Below are 19,786 nucleotides of genomic sequence, written 5' to 3'. Positions count from 1 at the left end.
CGCTGCTGGCTGCACCCCCTGGTGTGGAATGGGGGGCATATCCCACCCAGATTTGTGTGTAGGCAAAGGCAGAGGTGGGCTGCTCATTGTGGGCTTGATGCTTTGTGCCATGTTGCCTTACCCCCGGCAACTGTGTGCCAGCCACGGGTCCCCTGACTATCCGGTTCCAGTTCTTGCAGCAAGTTGTGCCTCCCGTCACCAGGTGTGCAGGGGACATGGCATGGCTAGTGCATGGCTCCTAGGACAAAGATAGCATACAAAGCCCCAAGCCTGCAGCAGGCAGCCTACCTCCACCCTCATCCTACTCGGCTTCTGAAAGCATCCCCACACTTAAAAATGGTGATGGTGGTACTTGAACTAAAAAAGCTCATTTGATGAGCTTTAGTTGATGAGCTTTAGTTCCCCCACCCCAGCCCTGGCATTCCATTCACCACCCTGGCTGGGCAGCGCCCCCAGTTCCAGCTCCAGCCCGTGCCCCAGTCCCTCCCTTACTGCGGGGGCTTCAATCTGCACCCCCTTCCCCTCAACAGACTTACCTGCAGGGAGCTACTCCCAACACCACCTGGCTGTGCTCCTGTAAATTGGCTATCGGATCAGTATTGGCCAATATGCCTGGTGAATAATAGGCCAAGAAAATCTCTATTGGTGCACCTCTAGGTTCTTGGTTCCCCAAATACTTCTGCAGGTCAATAGGAGAACCTGACAGCCAGAAAGAAACCTAAATGCATACATATCAACTAAGTAGTGAGTAAGGAGGGGCAAAGGAAGGCAGTATACCAATATGTGATTTTCTATAATTCTATGTGAAAGGAGTAAACAAAGGAAGGAGTGGATCTGGGGAGTTAATAGAAAATTATAATTAGAGGGACCATTATTTTAAATGAGGAAGAACTCCTGGTAGACATGAATAACTTGGAGGATTGCTTTCCAAGGAAGTTAATGGGTCTCCCTTCAGCTGAATGGGGGTGTGTGAAAGGGGCCTATCCTCCTTCCTCCTCAGCTACAGCAGTAGACTCCAGCAAAGAACACACTGTCTCCCTGGGAGCAGAGGCTGGGGGCAGGGTGGGGTACAAAGCACCACTGACTGCTGGAGGACTGTGTTGCGACTTCTCCCAGAAGAGAATGTGCACAAACATTCACTCTCCCAAGAGAAACTCTCCAAGCACTGATTTAACCCTGGTGGTAATTTTTCACCTAGAACAGCTATTTTTGCTATGGGAAAAAAATCCTCAACATCTATAACCTCATGGTTTCTACCAGGAGAGCAGCAACTTGCCCAGGAGAAACACTGTCAAATTTTAAATAAGTCTGTACAGAACACTAGTCAAAAGGGTCACCCAGCACTTGAGGGTATATAGAACGTGACTAAAGAGATATTTCTAAACTCCAGCTTTTAGAACATTACCTTTGGAAAAACAGCATCAGAATTTAAAAGTGAATGGTTTTATCTAGAATGCGTTTAGAGTAGCTGATATCGAAAGATACTGTCAACATAAAATCTGGTAATTTTCAACAGCAGGTTCAAGTAATTCAGGATCTACACCTTACCAAGTCTAACAGTAATGTCTAAGTACATTTCTTTGTTTTAAATAAATAGTGAAGCATAAACAAGTACAAAAAACAATGAATATTGAGGTTTAGTGAATGGCCAGAGACAAAACTATGCACCTTTACTAGTCTCTTTTAGTTACCAGATGCCACTCAGAAAAGCAGATAAAAAGGACACCAGCCCTTTCAACATTTATATTTTACATTCATTAACTGATGATTCTCCTATCTCCAGCTCTGCATCTTTTCTAATACCATCTCATATGCCTGTATAGTCTTCCTAGCTCTTTGAGCCAAGTAACTCCATTCCCCTACTTGAAAACTTCCTTTCACCTTGCTTTCCATCACTGGCCTATAATCAAAATTGAGATTTAACAAAAAATGCACACAGAGGAGGAACCAGGTATGTACGTAACAAGCATTTTTAGTGATGTGGTAATGTGGCAATCCTTTTTCTCTCACACTAGCTTCAGCTCTTTGTCAAAACCTCCCATGTTAACATTTGTAAGAGGAAATACTGCCTGGTACAGTGATTTATCAATTTTATCTAGCTGTATAGTGACAGCTCCTTTATTCATGTTATCTAATGAAAAGTTGGCAGTCTCTCACAAAAACCAGATCTCCCCCTCTGCTGTATTATTACCACTTAGAAAACAGCTCACCTCGACCTCTAGAGGAACTTCGACCTCGAGGAGCCCCTACCACCGTTCCTCCTCCGCGTCCCGTCAATCGCAGGACAGCAGCACTGTTTACAGACATGGAGAAATTTCTCTGCCAAGAAGAGGAGATAAGCCAAGGTGAGATTTTTTTTTTTTTTTTAAAAGCAATCTTACTTTTTTCAACATTTTAGCAGACAAAGCAAACTAACATGATTTTCTGCTATATACATATTACATTCTCTGCAAATGAGCCTGACCTCAAAAGACAAATAAAATCAAAAGACATGGGAAAAAGCTGCTTAAAACATATGGACAACCTACTGAGGGGTCCCATTAAACCTTTTTTCAGCATCACTGCTCCCTCCCCTATACTTATTGTTCTCCTGTTGTTGCTTTTTTCCATGCAAAGTGAAGATGACAAACTTTTGCCTTTAACTGTCACCTTCCTGGAAGCAGAAATGCATGCCTACATATAGGTCTTTGCAGAGCAGGCATGCACCAACCTGCAGCACAGTGCCAAGGGCAGCCCATGTATGACACACAGCAGATCAGGAAGGGGACAGGAAGCACAGCAGCAGACAGGAAGGAAGCAGAAAGCAAAGCAGCAAGTTGGGTATGGAGCAGAAAACAGAGCAGAAATCTGGCAGGGAACAGAGCTGGGAGCAAAAATAGAGCAACAGATCATGCCAGTTAGGGGATCAGAGTAGCACACCAGCCACAAAGGTTGGCCCTCACAAAGATAGTGGTATCTGATAAAGTAACTGAGGGAGTGGGAAAGGAAGCAGCAAACCAATGATTCTTAACCAGGGTACCATGGCACCCTGGGGTACCTTAAGATGCTTTCATGGGTGCTGTGGGGTGCCACAGAATAGTAGCAGCACCATTAGGCTTACAAATATTATTCACAAGATAAACCTAGAGATTTCAACAGAAAACTATAGTTATGGTCCTTCCAACTTCTTGGCAACAGAAAAACTGCTCTATTATTTTTCTGTAGGCAAAAACAAAGTGAAAACTAACAACCGCATTTGCCAAGAGGTACCTCAAGTCTTTCCAGGGATGAGTCAAGTCAAAAAAGACTGAGAACTACTGCAATAGACAAACTGAGACAGACTCATGGCAGTAAAGGACATTCTACAATGGGATGTATGATTTAAATATATATTCCAAGCAAAAGAGCAATTTACCTGCAATTCTTAATTTCAGAAGGCAATGATACATTAGCTTGAATTTCTAACACTGCAACTTCAAGAGCTTTAAATCCATTTAGCCATATTACAAGTGACTAACATGAGTCTACTAAATACTGCTTCTAATATGTTCATTTTTAAACCAAAATTATGCTCTCTTTCAACAAAATTAAAATGACGGTTAAAAGAGGACTTCATTAAAAACATTATCTAACATTAAACTGCTGCCAAAAGCAGCATGGCAAAAGAACAGGCTAGCTGATGAAAGAACAGGTTAGGGACTATTTAGAAAACTGGACATATACAAGTCCATGGGGCCAGATGGGATGCACCTGAGGGTGCTGAGAAAGTTGGCTAATGAGACTGCAGAGCCATTGGCCATCATCTTTGAGAACTCAAGGCGATCAGGAGAAGTCCTGGATGATAGGAAAAAGAGCAAACATAATGCCCATATTTAAGAAAGGGAAAAAAAGAGGATCCAGGAAACTATAGACCAGTCGGTTTCACCTCAGTCCCTGAAGAAATCATGGAGCAGATGCTCAAGGAATCCATCTCGAAGCACTTGGAGAAGGTGATTAATAACAGCCAGCATGGATTTACCAAGGGCTTGTCATGCCTGACCAACCTGATTGCCTTCTATGATTAGGTGACTGGCTCTGTGGACGCAGGGAGAACAGCGGATGAGATACACCTTGACTTTAGCAAGGCTTTTGATACGGTCTCCCCACAACATTCTCACAGGCAAGGCTAAGGAAGTACAAAGGGCTGGATGAAAGGACTTTAAGGGGGATAGAAAACTGATTACTACCCTCTGAGCGGTAGATAATCAGTTTTCTATCCCCCTTACAGTCCATTCATCCAGCCCTTTGTACTTCCTTAGCCTTGCCTGTGAGAATGTTGTGGGAGACCATATCAAAAGCCTTGCTAAAGTCAAGGTGTATCTCACCCCACTATACAGAAAGGATGTGGAGAAATTGGACAGAATCCAGCAGAGGGCAACAAAAATGGTGAGGGGGCTGAGGGACATGATTTATGAGGAAAGACTGAGGGAACTGGGCTTATTTAGTCCAAGGAAGAGACTAAGGGGATTGAATAGCCACCTTCAACTACCTGAAGAGAGGTTTGAAAGAGGATGGAGGCTAGACTGTTCTCAGTGGTGGCAGATGACAAAACAAGCAATGGTCTCAAGGTGCAGCAAGGGAAGTTTAGGTTAGATATTAGGAAGAATTTTCTCACTAGGAGGGTAGTAAAATACTGGAAGAGATTACCCAGAGAGGTTGTGGAAATCTCCATGCTTGGAGGTTTCTAAGACCCAGATAGACAAAGCCTTGGCTGGGATGATTTAGTTGGGGATGGGCATGTTTTGAGCAGGGGGTTGGATTAGATAATCTCCTGAGGTCCCTTCCAACCCTAATTTTCTATGATTTTATGTGCTTGGTGACAGAAACCAACTATGAAGCTAATTAAATGCAGCCAACACTGAGCATCTCTATAAAGTACACGGCCCATACTGGGCAAACAGACTGATGGGTGTGGGTGTGCACACAAACATGAAAAATCTTATCATCACCCAACCTCCAGAATATTAACTGAATGTTAATTGATATACTGCCATCTTCCAGAGTCTGCAAACAGATTGCTATGGCATCTTTGCAGCTGTTCATTCATTGTTAATTTATGACCAAGCAAAAAATTAACCAGGGATTCACAACCTTAGTCAATTTCCTTTTATTACTACCTGGTATTGTTTCAAGCAGCACTATAGGAGGCTACATACTTCATAATAGATCATTTCCCCAAACAAAGAGTCCACGTGATAAAAGACAGGAAGTTTCAGATAAGGCTAATGACAAAGGGCAAAATGGTCATACGCAATGGCATGGCTGTCAATATTCACACACAAGAGCAAGTAATAGTTTTAAAGAAGAGATCTTTCTTCTAAAAAAAGCTTATTCAGGTAGGTTTGGCATGATTAAGAACCCAACTCCAAGGATCAGGCCCCTTGCAGCTCCTTTGCCACCCACCCCTGGCAGACCAACATCTTACAAATCAAGGCTGCAGGTGTTTTTGACACTGCCCAAAACACTGCCGACCGCTGGTTTAGACAGTACAGCTCACTGACATGACTGGGAAATTCATGCGCACTAGGACGAGTAAAAAAGGTAAGTAAGTATGCTCAGTGCAAATTATCTCATAGGACACGCATTCAAACTGTGGTAACCATAGATTAAAAGGATGTAGAAGTCCATTCTAAATACATAGTATCCTCTTCTACTACCAAAGGAGAACTTCAAAAGTGGGAGGGGAAGGAGGGAAGGGGGATTTGGTCTGTGACCCTCTGGGATTTCACAATGTACAGATATGCACTGTGATCACGAGATCTCATATGCTGCATACCTTCCTACATGATTAAAGTATAAAGGATATTGGTACACTACATAAATAATTTTGAATCAATTCTACTAACCTTGATTATGCAGCCATGAATCAGATGCTAAAGGTTTTTTTTTTCCAGAATAAGCTCAAACATGATCACATACCACCATTGTCTCATTCAGTGCATCAGATAGATAGTAACCACTGAGTGGACAGTTACTAAATATCACTTTTTATCTCTCCAAGACATCAGTATTTTACAAACATTAATGAACCAATGTTCACACCACCTAATTCCTCTTGGGGTGTTGTAAAATGGATTGATAACAGAAGGAACTGAGACAAAAAAATTAAAACCAAAATTGTCAAGTGCCAACCAATTTTGGGTGCCCAAATGCTCAAAGCCAGATTTTCTAATATACTTCGCTTTTTATTTTATTCTATGTATTTAGAGCACAGCTCCCACTGACTTCAGTTGAAGTTAATATTCAGCATTTCTGCAATTCAGACCCTTGGTACCCTGATTGGGGGCAAAAAGCTAGGACTACACAGTTATTATCCTTTTTGTAAAAAAAATGTGGGTTAAGTGACAGGCCCCACATTGTATCAGAACTATCAGCAAAGGACAGAACCATGTTTCCCAAGATGACATTTACTGGCCTAGCCACAAGCTAATTCTCATTCTTCCTATAGTCCCTTGCCTCTTTCATGATGCATCTTTCAAATCCTGCAATAAATGAGGCATGAATCTCACAGGAATTAGCCTAATAATTTCATTAGGCAACTGATATACTAACTGAACATTGTTTTTTCTATATAAAAACATACTATGTAACCATGAAATTAAGGCATTCCTTAATTCTGACACGTTCTAAGATGAAAAGTGAACACTTGTCTTTGCAACCTGAATATTCTAACACCTTATTTTCTTATTTTACTTAAATACTAACAAGAAAGCAGAAATTCCATCCTGTGGAAGCATACTGACCTTTATATAGGTCACAAACTTATACCAGTGAAAGAGCACTCCGAGTAAAGCTAACAGAGTAGCTGGTAACAGTAAGGTGTTACGCTTTATGCAGGCCACACATTAAGGGAGACAGAGACAGAGACTGCCAGCAAGTTACACAGCTTACACATTTGGACTCAAGAATCCTGTGCTCTATTCTTGACTCTGCAGATAAGCATTCAGTGGCAATGTGGTCAATCCTGGTCCCTCTTTGCCCAGCATGTTTCCTTGCATGTTGCTCCCACAAACTCTAAGTTTTGTTCCTGTCTCTGTGGCCCCAGGCTTCCAAACACATACATATATACTATGCTCCACCTCATATCTTGATTCTTCTACGCTAGCTGGGCACCGGCAGAGAGAGAATTGAAAGAATAGGAAAAGTTCCTCTGTACTCTCAGTTCTGTTGCCCTGCAATACAGCAACCCCTAGCAGCTCAAAGAAGCAATTTCAGGGGAAATCCTGCTCCATTAAAACACTATAAAGGTAACAAGTCTTTACAAAGCATATACCTTAAAAACCTCTTTTTATGCAATGAAATCTGAACATATTTGCACGAGGACAGCAAAAGACATATCTCCAACTTTAAGAAGATCCTCGTCTCTGAAGAATGGATGCGTTAGACCCTCTCTATGAGGATGTTAAATTTTTAACAATGAGGTTAGACAGCAATAAGCTTTTTCCATTCTTGAAAAGAAATAACACTGTGTAATATAAGATAAATTATTTGGTGTTCTGACTCTGCAAGACAACTCTGCAACCCTCACTGACACTTGCACTCTTACTTCACAGATCATATATTTTTCAGATGGAAAAATTATACACAGAGAAATTACGAGTCACAAATCATTTCTTCAACCATTTCTCTATGTTCACTATTTAAACTGAAATCACTTTGGAATACAAGTACTGTTTCTGTATTTGTAACCTCCACTGATATAATGGAGCTGAAATCTTGGTTGGAGGTTTTGGTGTTACTGTATGATCATGATTAAGGCAAAAGGCAGCAATAAGTAAAACTAAGGCAAACAAGTATTTTTCATTTTCTCCTCAAATAAATACTTAAGCTGTATCACTGTACACTTATATCACTGTATTATATACAGTGATATAATACATGAAAGAGGTAGGACTCCTCCTCCAAAACATCAAATTAAACAGGTCTGTACAGAACCCTTTACTTGCTTTACACAATCATTTTAGTTCATCTCTGAGTCTGATTTAAATACACCCCAGCAAATTATGTACAGAAAAATTCTAAATTATGTGCAGAAAAAAAATAATCAAACACCCACATTTTATCACTAAATCTTTAGCGCTTTACCATTCTATGAACAAAAAATAAAAATGTGACCCAGGAAGTATGATTTTTAAAACTAAATAAAAACCATTAGGACTTGTTATACTGAGATTAGGTTTTCTAATTTTCAGCAAAATTACTCTTTTCTCTTCTTCAGTAAAATTAGATGCTCATTTCTTTTCAAAGTCCAAGCTGAAAGCAAAATCAATTAAACAAAGGAGTGCTAAGAGTCCTTGTGTATGTTAACAAAATTATTGTACAGTTATATTGGGTTCTTCACACAGTACAATACTTGTCAAAGTACCAAAATAAGTCAAATAAATCAATAAAGTAATAATAATAATAATAATAATAATAATAATAATAATAATAAAATAAAGCATCAATAATACTGAAACAAAAAAAGACTGAGTTAACAAATTTATTTAAGTTCCAAGGTTGAATAAAGGAAGACCAGCTCTTTCAGTTTGTCTTCCAAAAGAGAACACCCGTGATTGGAGAGGACAAGCTTGTACAGTGAGTTGCTCCACTCTGCATCAGCTGTGTTTGTTACAGCATTTACGTAACAATCAAATCATATACTAAAAATCAAACATCTACTATACATATTTTAACTGTATTTCAAAAATATTTGTCCTGATTTTTGTGCGTTTGCATATTGTATATAGAAGTGATTGCATAATAGATCAAAATAAAGTCTTACTCTTGTATATTGTGTGGGATGGGGTGGGAGTTTGTGGACAGGTATGTGCGTGTGGGGGGGTTGTGGATAGGTACAGGCCCCCCCACCACACGTCTCCCCCCTCACCTCCCCTCGTGCACAGCCCCCACCAGCAGCAACAGGCCCTTCGGGTGTTCACGGCTACAGCAGGCAGAACCCCCTGGCAGTACGCTGCTCCATGGGGGGCCCAGGGGCTACACATGGCAGCACAGAGCTAGCCTGGCCCAGCCCACTGGTGCACACCTTCAGGCCAGCACTGCAGGCAGGAGCAACACCATCAGGCTGGCTCCATGCCCCAACATGGGGCTTGCAGCACTCTAGCGGAGAGCTGCATGCAGAAGCATGGAGCCGGACCAATGGCACGCAGCTCCCACCTGCAAGGCTGCAAGTCCCATGTACTAACACAGAGCCAATCCGGTTTGGTTTGAAGGCACGCACCAGCGGGCCAGCTAACCCAGCCCCACACAGGCCCCAGGACTCAGCCAGAGCCAGGTGCTACTGGGGGCTCTGCCTGTCGCAGCCGTGAGTGCCCTGAGGGGCCACTGCCTGCAGCTGCTGCCACTGGCAGTGGGGGCTGTGCATCATGGGGGAAGGGGTGCACGCGGCTGGGGGACCACATCCACCCATAAACCCCACACCCAATCTCCACATCCTGCAGGCAGGAGCTTCCCTCCCCACTCACCAGCTACAGCCTGGGAAATTATGCAATATTATATGATTATGGGTGGTCATAATTTTTATGCACAAAATTATGCAGGCACATAATTGCATAATTCCCCAGGGTGCATTTAAAAACCAATTCTGCCAGGAGTCAAGTTTGATTCATCATAAAGATATGTCTGCGTCTCTGTGGCCTCTTATAGTCAAGTTCATCCATGACTTGATGCTTGTTTGAGACAGGAAGGACTATTCTGCTCGAGAGAAATGTGACAGATTGTGGCAACCTGGTTATCTGTGTTAATTTGGGAACTGTTTTGTGGAAATGTTTATGAAAATATATTTGGGAAATTGTGTGGTAATTTGGAAACTTCTTCTGGAAATGTGTGGAGATGAGAGTTTGTATGTGGAAAACTGGGACCTTATTTCTGGAATTGCGCATGGAAATATAGTGATGTTGTGTGGAAAACTGGTTATGGCGTTTATAGTAAAGTTTATATTATACATACCATAACAATTTTTAAGTATAGCTGTTAAACACCATTAATTTTATTTGCACAGTCCTCAACAGCTCACCAAAACTCAGTAAAGGGCCCTCCAGCCCAAATAATTACCCAACCCTGGCACAGAGCATCCTTACTTTGAATCGGGTCTCCTAAAAAACAAAAACCAAACAAACCCCAAAAGAAACAAACAAACAAACGAAAAGCTACTACTTTTTCTTAAATTTGCAGAACCCGCTTAGGAAGTAGGAGAGCTAAAACTCTTGCTCCCTTAATGGCTGAGCTGACTACATCTGACATTTTTATTTTGGATGCATCCTATTGGCTACCAAATTGGAGGTAAAAATGGCACCCATCGCACCGAAGACATGACTAGGAAGAGACCATCACCAAACAGCTCATACTTGAGGGAAGAAACAAAGCAAGTATGCAACACAACTCACTTTCAACCAGGGAACCCGCACAGGGCTCTGGCACTAACCATATAGCTCTTATCTTTAATAGGCGAGCTATGCGTGAGGCCAGAGTATCAAACTCACAGGCTGGATCCAGCCCATGAAGCAGTTTGATCCAGCCCAGGATCACTGGACAGACCCTATGGCTGGCCCTGGCCCCATGTACTGCACATAACGTGGGGGTTGGACCCTGTGCTGGGTATACTGCAGGTAGCAGAGGGGGGTCAGTCTGAGCCACCACATGCAGCCTGTGCCCTGGACCCTGTGTCATGTGCAGCACCAGATCCAGCCCACGTGCTGCAGCCAGTGCATGCTCCACATCCGCTCCAGGAGCTGTAAGCACAGCAAGCACCACAGCTGGCATATGCTGCACAGAGAACAGGCAGCCAGCACAGGGAGCATGCTCCATGCAGCATCCTGCTGGACCCAGAACCAGCATGCAAGGTTGATTGGCAGGGTGTCATATGAAATACATATGCCCAATCCAGTACCAGAAGCTGTGTTCAGCAAGCACCAGCATCTGGGGCCACAACAAGCAGGCTGCACCTGGTGCTGCACACAGCACCAGGAAAGTGGGATGCAGGCTGCATTTGGCACTTCAGACTGACCCCTTGGTGCTACTTGCAGCCACAGCCTCTCTACCGGGGTCTGTGTCAGTCCAGCCTGCAAAGTGGCTCAGGGACATTCATTTGACACCCCTGCAGCAAGGAGCCTCTCATGAACAGTATCCCTGAAAACAAATTACTTAAGATGTTAAAGATTTTTAAATTGATCTGGATCCTCCAGATCTGTTTAGCAAACTTTTTGATAAACTGCTATGAAAGACTGCCCTAGATGGAAAAATTGGAATAAGATGTTATCAAGAAGTAGGAAAAGGAACAGCCTAATTTTTTGTTTTAGCAGGCAAATGAGCTGAGGCGGCAATAATATCAAGATGGGGAGCATTTTAGTAGTGAATGCTGTCAACAATAAGCTATGCTAGCATTCGAATCTTTGCATTTATTCTACTGATCTGAAAATTGTGCACTCAAAAGACTGGGTGCCAATTTCTGTAAGTTTCTGATGATTTTGGATTTACCAAATCATCTGGAAGACGCTTGTTAATAACAGGTAAGCAGAATGCTGTACAAAGAACCCTTAATCCAGTCTAATATTATAAGACGTTGTTTCTCCACCACCACCTTATGTGTAGGGTGCACTCTGGTTGAAGTGCTCAGAATGTGCTTAAGAATTAGACCCCACAAAAGCATGGCTGGAGGTGGTCCCCTCACAGCTCAGTGATTAGAGTATTCACTCAAGATATACACAGACAGCTGAGGTTTAGTCCCAACCTCTAGATGAAGCAATGTAAACCTGCATCTCCCACCTCCTGGGTGAATGCTACACTCATGCAGGGCATTCAGGGATGGGGCACAATTCCCCTGCTGAAACTATTCTACCTTGCACTGATTACCTAAATATTATTTTGGCCAAAGACAGGGAGGGTAACAACAACTGGCTGGAATAACTGAAACCTTGGATTTTGTTCTCATCCAGGGCTCTTTCAGAATTTCACTGCTGAAGCCTCCAAGTATTGAATCTAAGCTTATAACAACTTTGTGTTTTGAGAGGTAAATATAACCTATTATCTGCTACCAATGTTGTAACTCTAGTCACAGACTGGTCATAGGTATACGAGTTCATCATAACAGCTCACTGTTTACATCTTTTACAGATACAAACCTGTTCTTCTTCTGTAAATGGTACAAGTGCCAGTGGTGGCAGGGGCTCCTCCTGTAAAATAGGCAGAAACTCCTTATCCAGTAGATCTGAAGGTATCTGTAGGAAAGAAAAACAACCTGTTAAGAGCTATGCTACAAATGAAATAATGCACTCCAGTTAAACACATTCCAGGGATGCCATTATGCAAATTCTGATCTCCACAAATAAGTAAATGATTTTCACTTTTAAATATCTACCTTTCAATTTTTTGCTAAGTATGTGGGAAACTATCATTACCATATTCATAACCAAGCAAGAATGGTAATTTTACTGTAAACATTTAGTACTTAGATGTTTTGTCCATGTGGATTCAATGGCAGGTGTACTTATACCTCATTTGCACAATATCTGATATTGTTAACTGGCAGTGTTCACTGAGAACATAACTGGTGTCTGACATTTGACAAGGACTCAGTTTTGAGAAGAAGGGAACCTCCATAGTGCAGAACCTGAGGAAGGGAGGTTGGTTCTCTCTCCTTTCAGTCCAGGACGGCTCCTATGCACTCTGCTATCCAAGTTGCAGTACAAGTGGGCTTTTCACAGTTTACTTCACAACTTTCAAGATAAAAGATTTAAGGATTTTCTTTTTGAGCTGATTACCTGCTGAAGGAAACTACTTTGAGTCAGTTCAGTAGAGAGGTCTGGATGACTGTGGAGCTGCTGCTATCTTAGACAAGCAGCCAAGACCACTAGACACTTGGTAAACACGCTTTGTGATGTGGAAAGTCTAAACACTGCACTTTTATTACACGTCCTACTGAAAAAAGGTAGCTTGTATGTGCTAGCTGGATAGATATATGGAAGCATGCATCCAGTTGTTAGAGGGCTGCAAGCCAACACTGAGGCTCTGTGAAAGATACTATGGACACTAGAGCCACTATTTTAAACAGTAAGCAATGGATATATTTGGCGAGGCACCTTGAGTTTAGAACGAGATATTATGTTTTTAAGGAGTTAAACCTCCTAACCCCTGAACGTAGGAGGCACCTCACTGACTTCGGATTTGTAAAAGGCGAGTACCTCTTCCCTCAATGTCTTATGAGAAAGGTTACTGAAGAGTGACTGGCTTTAGAATCAGGAGTCGGTGAGGACTATGAAGCTGACCTAAACCTTGTCTTCTAAAGCACAAATACCTTATTTATTAACATACCAGAATCTTCTCCCCACACACATGGAAAATTAAGGTGCATGTCTTAATGAAATTGCTTCTGAACTGTTTTGGTTCAAAGGAAAAGTCTTTTTTCCTTCATTCTGCCTTCACAAAACAAGGTGCATCTCCCTTTGGGGCATGTGGTACGTGAGTGCAGACAGAACTAGACTGTAAATCCAGCGCATACCTCCCAAAAAGAAAAAGCAGAGGTTTGCCAAAGGAGGCCAGGGCACAGTTCAAGAGTTCGAGCAAACTTGCCACTTGGAACCAGGTACCACACATGACAGTCAAAAAGAGCTGAACGTTGGCATCTTTTTGGGAGCAGCAGAAATCTGCTGAATCAAATGTGAAATTCTTCGCCTGAATGAGCTTGGAAGTCTGTCCTGCCTTCTCTGATCTGGACTGCAACAGCGCAGCAGCCAAAGAAACACTGTGGAATAATTCAAAGACCATAACACTTCATTTACCTTTGAATTCAAAAGGATCTTCAAACAGCGTACCTTTGCTTATTAACTTCTACTGTAACTGAAGATGGTAGCTATCAAGATATCCATGTGACAGAAGAAGTCATAGCACTTGAAGCCATATTTGAAGCATTCCAAGCTGTCTGTAACAATAGCTTGGCAAACAAATTTCTGAGACATTGATGTCCATTCTCTTACTGGCATCCAAAAGCAGTTTATCTACTCAAAAAAAATCTTCTTCCCCTACAAAAGTGTAGCAATTTATTATGGAAACATGACGCTGGCACAAGAGTTAAACTTCCTCAAAATTTTAAACTCTCTAAGTCCTTTTTGTTAGGAAAGAGACGGACTATTCCATCTTCTCCTGAACTGCAAGTGTAAAAATATTTGCACTTTTCAGGATGGACATGGCAAGGACGGTCATATCTTGCATAATTCACCAGAATGGAGGCTGGCACTTGCCACAGAGGTATCTAGAATTTTCTCATTCATTAATACAGCTAAACCTACCTGGTCTGAGACACAAGGTGTCAATTCATGCAACCTCCCTTGGACACTTCCAAAGAAATGTCCACTGGATCGGTCATGCACTTTAATAAACTATGAAAGACCTTACAAGGTTAAAAGCCTCATTCAGAGAGGATGATTGGATTAGTATCAGCACTGTAGGATCTACATATTCTTCCTGATCCTCCTCACTCTGACCTTCATCCTACAAGGTATAAGGCTGAGCCTGCTGAGGTGCTTGTAATGCTCAAGTACACCCCATATGAGAAGGAGATTTTGATGAGTGAAATCTAGAAAGAGTCTGCAGCTTGAAGGCAATAAGATCTAGCTTTCATGCCACAAGGATATGCTGGTATATGAAGACATGAGGATCTCTCTCTCCAAGGCACCTGACATACATTATATTTAAGGTGTGGTTAACAAGTTAAATGCCCTTTAAATAGTAATCCAGCCACAAGTTCACATCAATTTAAGGCTTGATAATAAAGTAAACAAACCACAAAGTTATTCTTCATATAATGTGCAAGAACTTTGTGGCTTGTTTGTATCAGGGCTTATACTGAACATGTAGCCAGTTAGGACTGCTTACGTGACAGATCCTGACTCTCAGCTAAGTGTCAGGATCCAGCATGGGGCAGCCCCAGAGTCTGGAACACAGTTCTCCCCTACCCAACTAGGCTAGGGGCAGAATCAGTCCCTGGACCTGAGATGTCCCCCTTCCCGCACCAAATCCCCAGAAGCAGATGCAGGGAGGAGGTTAGCTTAACATTGCGGAGCATCTTTTTGATCTCAGGTTCAGTATACCCCAGACGTTTAAAAACCACACGGTCCCCATGTGCCAGGATTTTTTTTTTTAAATCACATGTGCTGTCCAGCTCAATCCTAGGGTCCCTGTATGCCGAGACCAGTAAAAACCATGTGTGCTGTCCAGCCGGGCAGCACTCTGTTTGTACTCATCCTGATGCACAGGGTCCATGTGATCAGGCTGCTGCAACCCAATTCCAGGGTCTCTGGGTGCTGGGACTTGTAAAACTGTGAATGCCCCTCAGCTGGAGTTTTGACAGTTAGCTGATTGCTGGCTGGGGCAAGAGACCAGACTAAGGCCAGTTCCAGACCTAGGTGTGGTCCAAGGCCCCAGCTGACAATCCGCTGATTGTGGGCACCTGGCTTTTAACTTGCTGGTGCAGGGGAAGCCCAGGATCATGAGCCCAGGCTCCCCCTGCACTGGCCAGTAAGGTGCCATTGGGATCTAATCCCCAATCCCAAAATAGTACATCCTGCCATGCATTTGTGGGCCAGGACTCTAGTATATCGTTAGAATGTTCGGGTACCAATTATAGGCTTGTTAGGGATTACTAAAAGCACTAGATTGAGTAAGAAAGGTTCTAATGTAATACCACCTTATAGCAAGGGTACATGCCAGATCCAGACTATAGACCCCTATGATCCAGCCCACAGGTCTCTGACTGACCCTGCATGCAGCACGCAGCACACACCGACCCTACTCTGGGCTCACTCTGCACATGGTGCAGCAGGCCAGCACAGGGTAATTGCTACATGTGGCATTCCACTAGACTAGCCCTGTATGCTGGCTCTGGTATAGACAGCCTGGGGCCCAATCCAAACTGGCCTGGGAGCCAGCACACAAGGCTAGTCTGCTGCAGGTGCTGAATACAGATCGTGCCTCACAGATTCTGCTCTGCATGCAGCACCGGCAGTGCTAGGGTCAGTCCACATGCCACGCCAGCGCATGCTGTAGGCAGCACATGGGACCAGACTTGCCTCATGCACTCCATGTGGCATGAGACCAGCACTAAGCATACACTACATAGTGTCTTGCCAGACAAACCCTGTGAGCTGGCTCCAGTGCACAGTCCTGACCCAGCCTAGCGACCCTCATCCAGCCAGCAGGGTTTAATGAGCTTGACGCCCTTGCCTAACAGTTATAAAGGCTGTAGATGCCTGTAAAGACACAGACACTATAGCACCAGACACCATAGTACCACTGAAGAATGGTTTGTAACCAAGTAAACACAGGCACAATTTAATTTCTAACCAACAACCCTGAGTAGATAAATAGTCAAACTAGGTTAACTAAAACTGTGAGAAGAGGAGATCTACAAGATAGCAGATGGACTTTTGTCTCACCATTAGAGGTGAGAAGAAAGAACTGAAGGACAGGTGGGTCTGCTCTGACCTTTATGGTTTAAGTTGAGGGGAGCATATAATGGAATTGCTGGATGCAACATCACCCCTACAGACAATGATGGCCAACCCTCCCCCTCGCCAAAAAAACCCCAACACCTTATCCCTAAATGGGATGTGCATATACTACAGAGACTCTTCCCATAACGACAAATTCATGCATGTATAGACAAACTTTTGCCCCCCTGCTCACCTTATTATCCTTTAGAAAAAGTGCCAACATTTCTTCTCTTCCATAGCGATAATCTGCAAGTTTATACTTTGGCAAAGCCGGAGACAGAGGAGGGGACGTTACACTTCCGCCACTAGACAGAGCTCGCAGCCTACAACCAAGCAGAGGAGGGGGAAAATTAAAAACACTAGACTCAGGCTAAATCTGTTCTGGCTTATCACTGTAAACATTAAATGGTAAGTTCAGATGAATGACAATATCCCCAAACTAGAAACTGATGCCAGTAAGGATGTGATTAACTAAAAAATTAAACTGTCAGGAAAAACTTCTTACCACACTATGGCACCGCATGACCAACAATACTCTGTTAATATAGGAAGAAGTTTAGCTGCGTCACTACAAACAAAGCCATCCGGCAAGTACTAGGAGATGGCATGATTCCACAACTGGTTTTCTACTCCTTGTGTATTACCTTTCCTAGAACTCTACTTTCTTTGATAAGATTTTAGTTTAACTGAACAGTTTATACACTTTACAAAATCCCCTGCAATTACCAGACTATTTTCATGCTTCAATGAATCTTTAGTAATTTCTGAATTCTTTCACCCATTAGCATCTGCAAATGGGTCTCTTCTGCAAATGAGAACTGTATTTAGAGATATAGCCAGTGCCAGCTCATTTCTTAAACCTCTTTTAACAACAACAAAAACAACACAAAAGACAAAAACACTCCCAAGCAAAATTCCCACTCTAGGTTTGATGTTTCAGATCAACGGGGATCAACTGTTCTGGAGGTATGCCACACGTTAGACCCACACTCTGAGCAAGTCCCACCCCAATCCCCTTCCCCTGCCTGATCTACTGCTCTACTTTCTGCTTTTGACTCCCTGCCTGATTTTCTGCTTTGTTTTCCGCTTCCTGCATACCTACCACTATTGCTGCCTGTCCCCTCTCTGATCTGCTACATGCCACACAGAGGCTGCCTACGCCACAGGCTGGCCACTCCTACTTTATATACCGTGGGCAGTATCCTACTAAAATAGTGGGCTGAAATTATGCACTTGTTTCTAACAGAGAACAGTAATGTATATGCTCATGGTCATAAACTAAAGAGAACACAGACTTTAATCTAAGTAAAAAGCCCAATTTTTTCAGCTATGCAAATATTCAGACTTTCAACTGGATTATAGAAAAGTGTACATATTCACAGATCTCAGAGCTATTGTCCTATGAGTTGCATAAACAGCACACATCAGAAAGAGAGCAATGAGAACTATTCTATCGCAAGATCTTCACAGAAGAAAATAAAATTAGGTTCAAAGGTATTCTGCACATTCTTACAGTTAAGGAAATCTTATAAGAACATCAATATGCAGGTCACTTACTAAGCATTTTTTTTTGGTTTGGCACCACCCAATGGCTTTATTTTTAGTGCCATTTGCAAAATCAGTAAGACAGAATTTATTCTCAAGTGCTATGCTCCAGGGATAGGATAGCTCAGCATAACCTTTGAATTTAGGTTCTCTTACCAAATATAAATCAGCTTTGTATGTGACCAAGAGTCTTGTCATCTGAAAAATGAGTTCACAGTTGTATAATGCAGTCACTTGAGATTCAAAAAGCTTTAAGGCCATTATCTGAAATGCCTGATGCCAGACACAGAACTCCAAGTAATTCTAATTCCTGCATTGAGGTAAATTAATTCTTGTTGAACTAGAACACATACTTTGGTAAAACACTGAATCTTGATTTAAAACTTTAGGAGTGGAGAATCTGCTGTATCCCTTGGTCACATGTTTCAATGCCTAAGTACCCTAGACTTAACACTTTTTTGCCATATTTCAAGTTTGACTTTTTCTAATTGTGGCTTCTTGCCTTTGCTGAACATAGTTATAATTATGCCAGATTAAACAGCCCATTAGTATCAGATACCCTCTTCCCTGTATTTATATATGGAGGTCAAGTCAGTTAATCTTCTCTTCAGTCTAGCTAAATAGATTTGAGATCTCACAGTGCTTTTCAGTCCACAAATCATCCTCTAATTATCTGTTCCTCTTGATCTTGAATAACTACCTCTGAGATCAAAAAGGAAACAATGGATGTGGTTTCAAAAGGGCTAACATGAAGCCTGAAGACATAAGGTGGGGAGGGAGACCATTTTCAGATGTGTTTTGCATTATTTTTTATTTTTCTATGGTGGAAACAGAAGACTTGATGTGTAGAGTAAGTCAAAATAAATTAAACTAGAAGTTTCTTCATCAAATAAGCCTCACCAGTAGAGAACAAGTTACAGATTAATGTAGGTTCTCTCACTCCTTTAATCTCTGGATGCTAAGATTACTGACAAGAGTATCAACTATTGCAGTGCTTACTAGGACAGCACATTACTTATTAAGATGACATTAAAACTCCCTTCACATGGAGCACTTGACTTTCAATCACAGACCAGAGCTAAAACTGAACGAGTAATGGCCTACAGGTTCTACATCCAAAGCACTGTTATAATCCATCCAAAATGCCCCTTCTTGCCCAGATGTTGATAAATAAACTCTTCCTAATATTTTTTAAATAAGCTTCACACACCCACAGAACAGGAAAGACTCACCATTCAGGCCCAAAGTTAAGTGTCTGAGTTTCTGCTGCCATTTTTTTCTGTTCTATTCCTCTTTTTTTTTTTTTTTTAAAGTGTTAACCTGAAAGGAAGTAAAAGAAATATTATGAAGACAATTAAAATAATTCCATTCTTCAGAAATTTTTCCTGACAGAAAAAGATAAACTGCAACAGGACTTCCCAGGTACAACCAGAAGAAGGAGCAAATAATTAAGTAGGTTCTTCTACTGAACCTGCTAGAGCTGTATAACACAAGTTAATTTACTGAGATACAATTACTTTAGGCATCAAGATACTTAGTCCCAACCACATTGTCTTCTTGTATCCCTAACTGAATCATGGACAAAAATAGTGAAAATTTGTACAAACAGTCTAGTCTGTCTTCCAAGATCAATATGCAATACAAAACAATGAAACACACTGGCAAATATTTAAGACACTATTACCCTTCTACAGGAAAAAATAATGCTTTATTAGTAGAACTTCAGGTTTCCAATTTAA

General features: G+C 42.0%; 1 protein-coding gene across 1 annotated transcript in view; it reads right to left on the bottom strand.

Annotated features, from left to right (window-relative positions):
• GIGYF2 (GRB10 interacting GYF protein 2) overlaps positions 1-19,786 on the bottom strand; it is a 123,814-nt gene that overhangs the window by 74,129 nt on the left and 29,899 nt on the right. The window contains 4 exon segments of the mRNA XM_006015982.3: positions 2,211-2,319; positions 12,138-12,233; positions 16,696-16,825; positions 19,280-19,367. Of these exon segments, the coding sequence (XP_006016044.1) occupies positions 2,211-2,319; positions 12,138-12,233; positions 16,696-16,825; positions 19,280-19,320 (376 nt within the window). The 5' untranslated portion in view covers positions 19,321-19,367.

This window comes from Alligator sinensis, unplaced genomic scaffold, assembly GCF_000455745.1.
Source record: "Alligator sinensis unplaced genomic scaffold, ASM45574v1 scaffold237_1, whole genome shotgun sequence".
Classification (NCBI taxonomy): domain Eukaryota; kingdom Metazoa; phylum Chordata; order Crocodylia; family Alligatoridae; genus Alligator; species Alligator sinensis.
The sequence above is the reverse complement of the archived record's forward strand: the minus strand, read 5'-3'. Positions and strand labels throughout refer to the sequence as shown.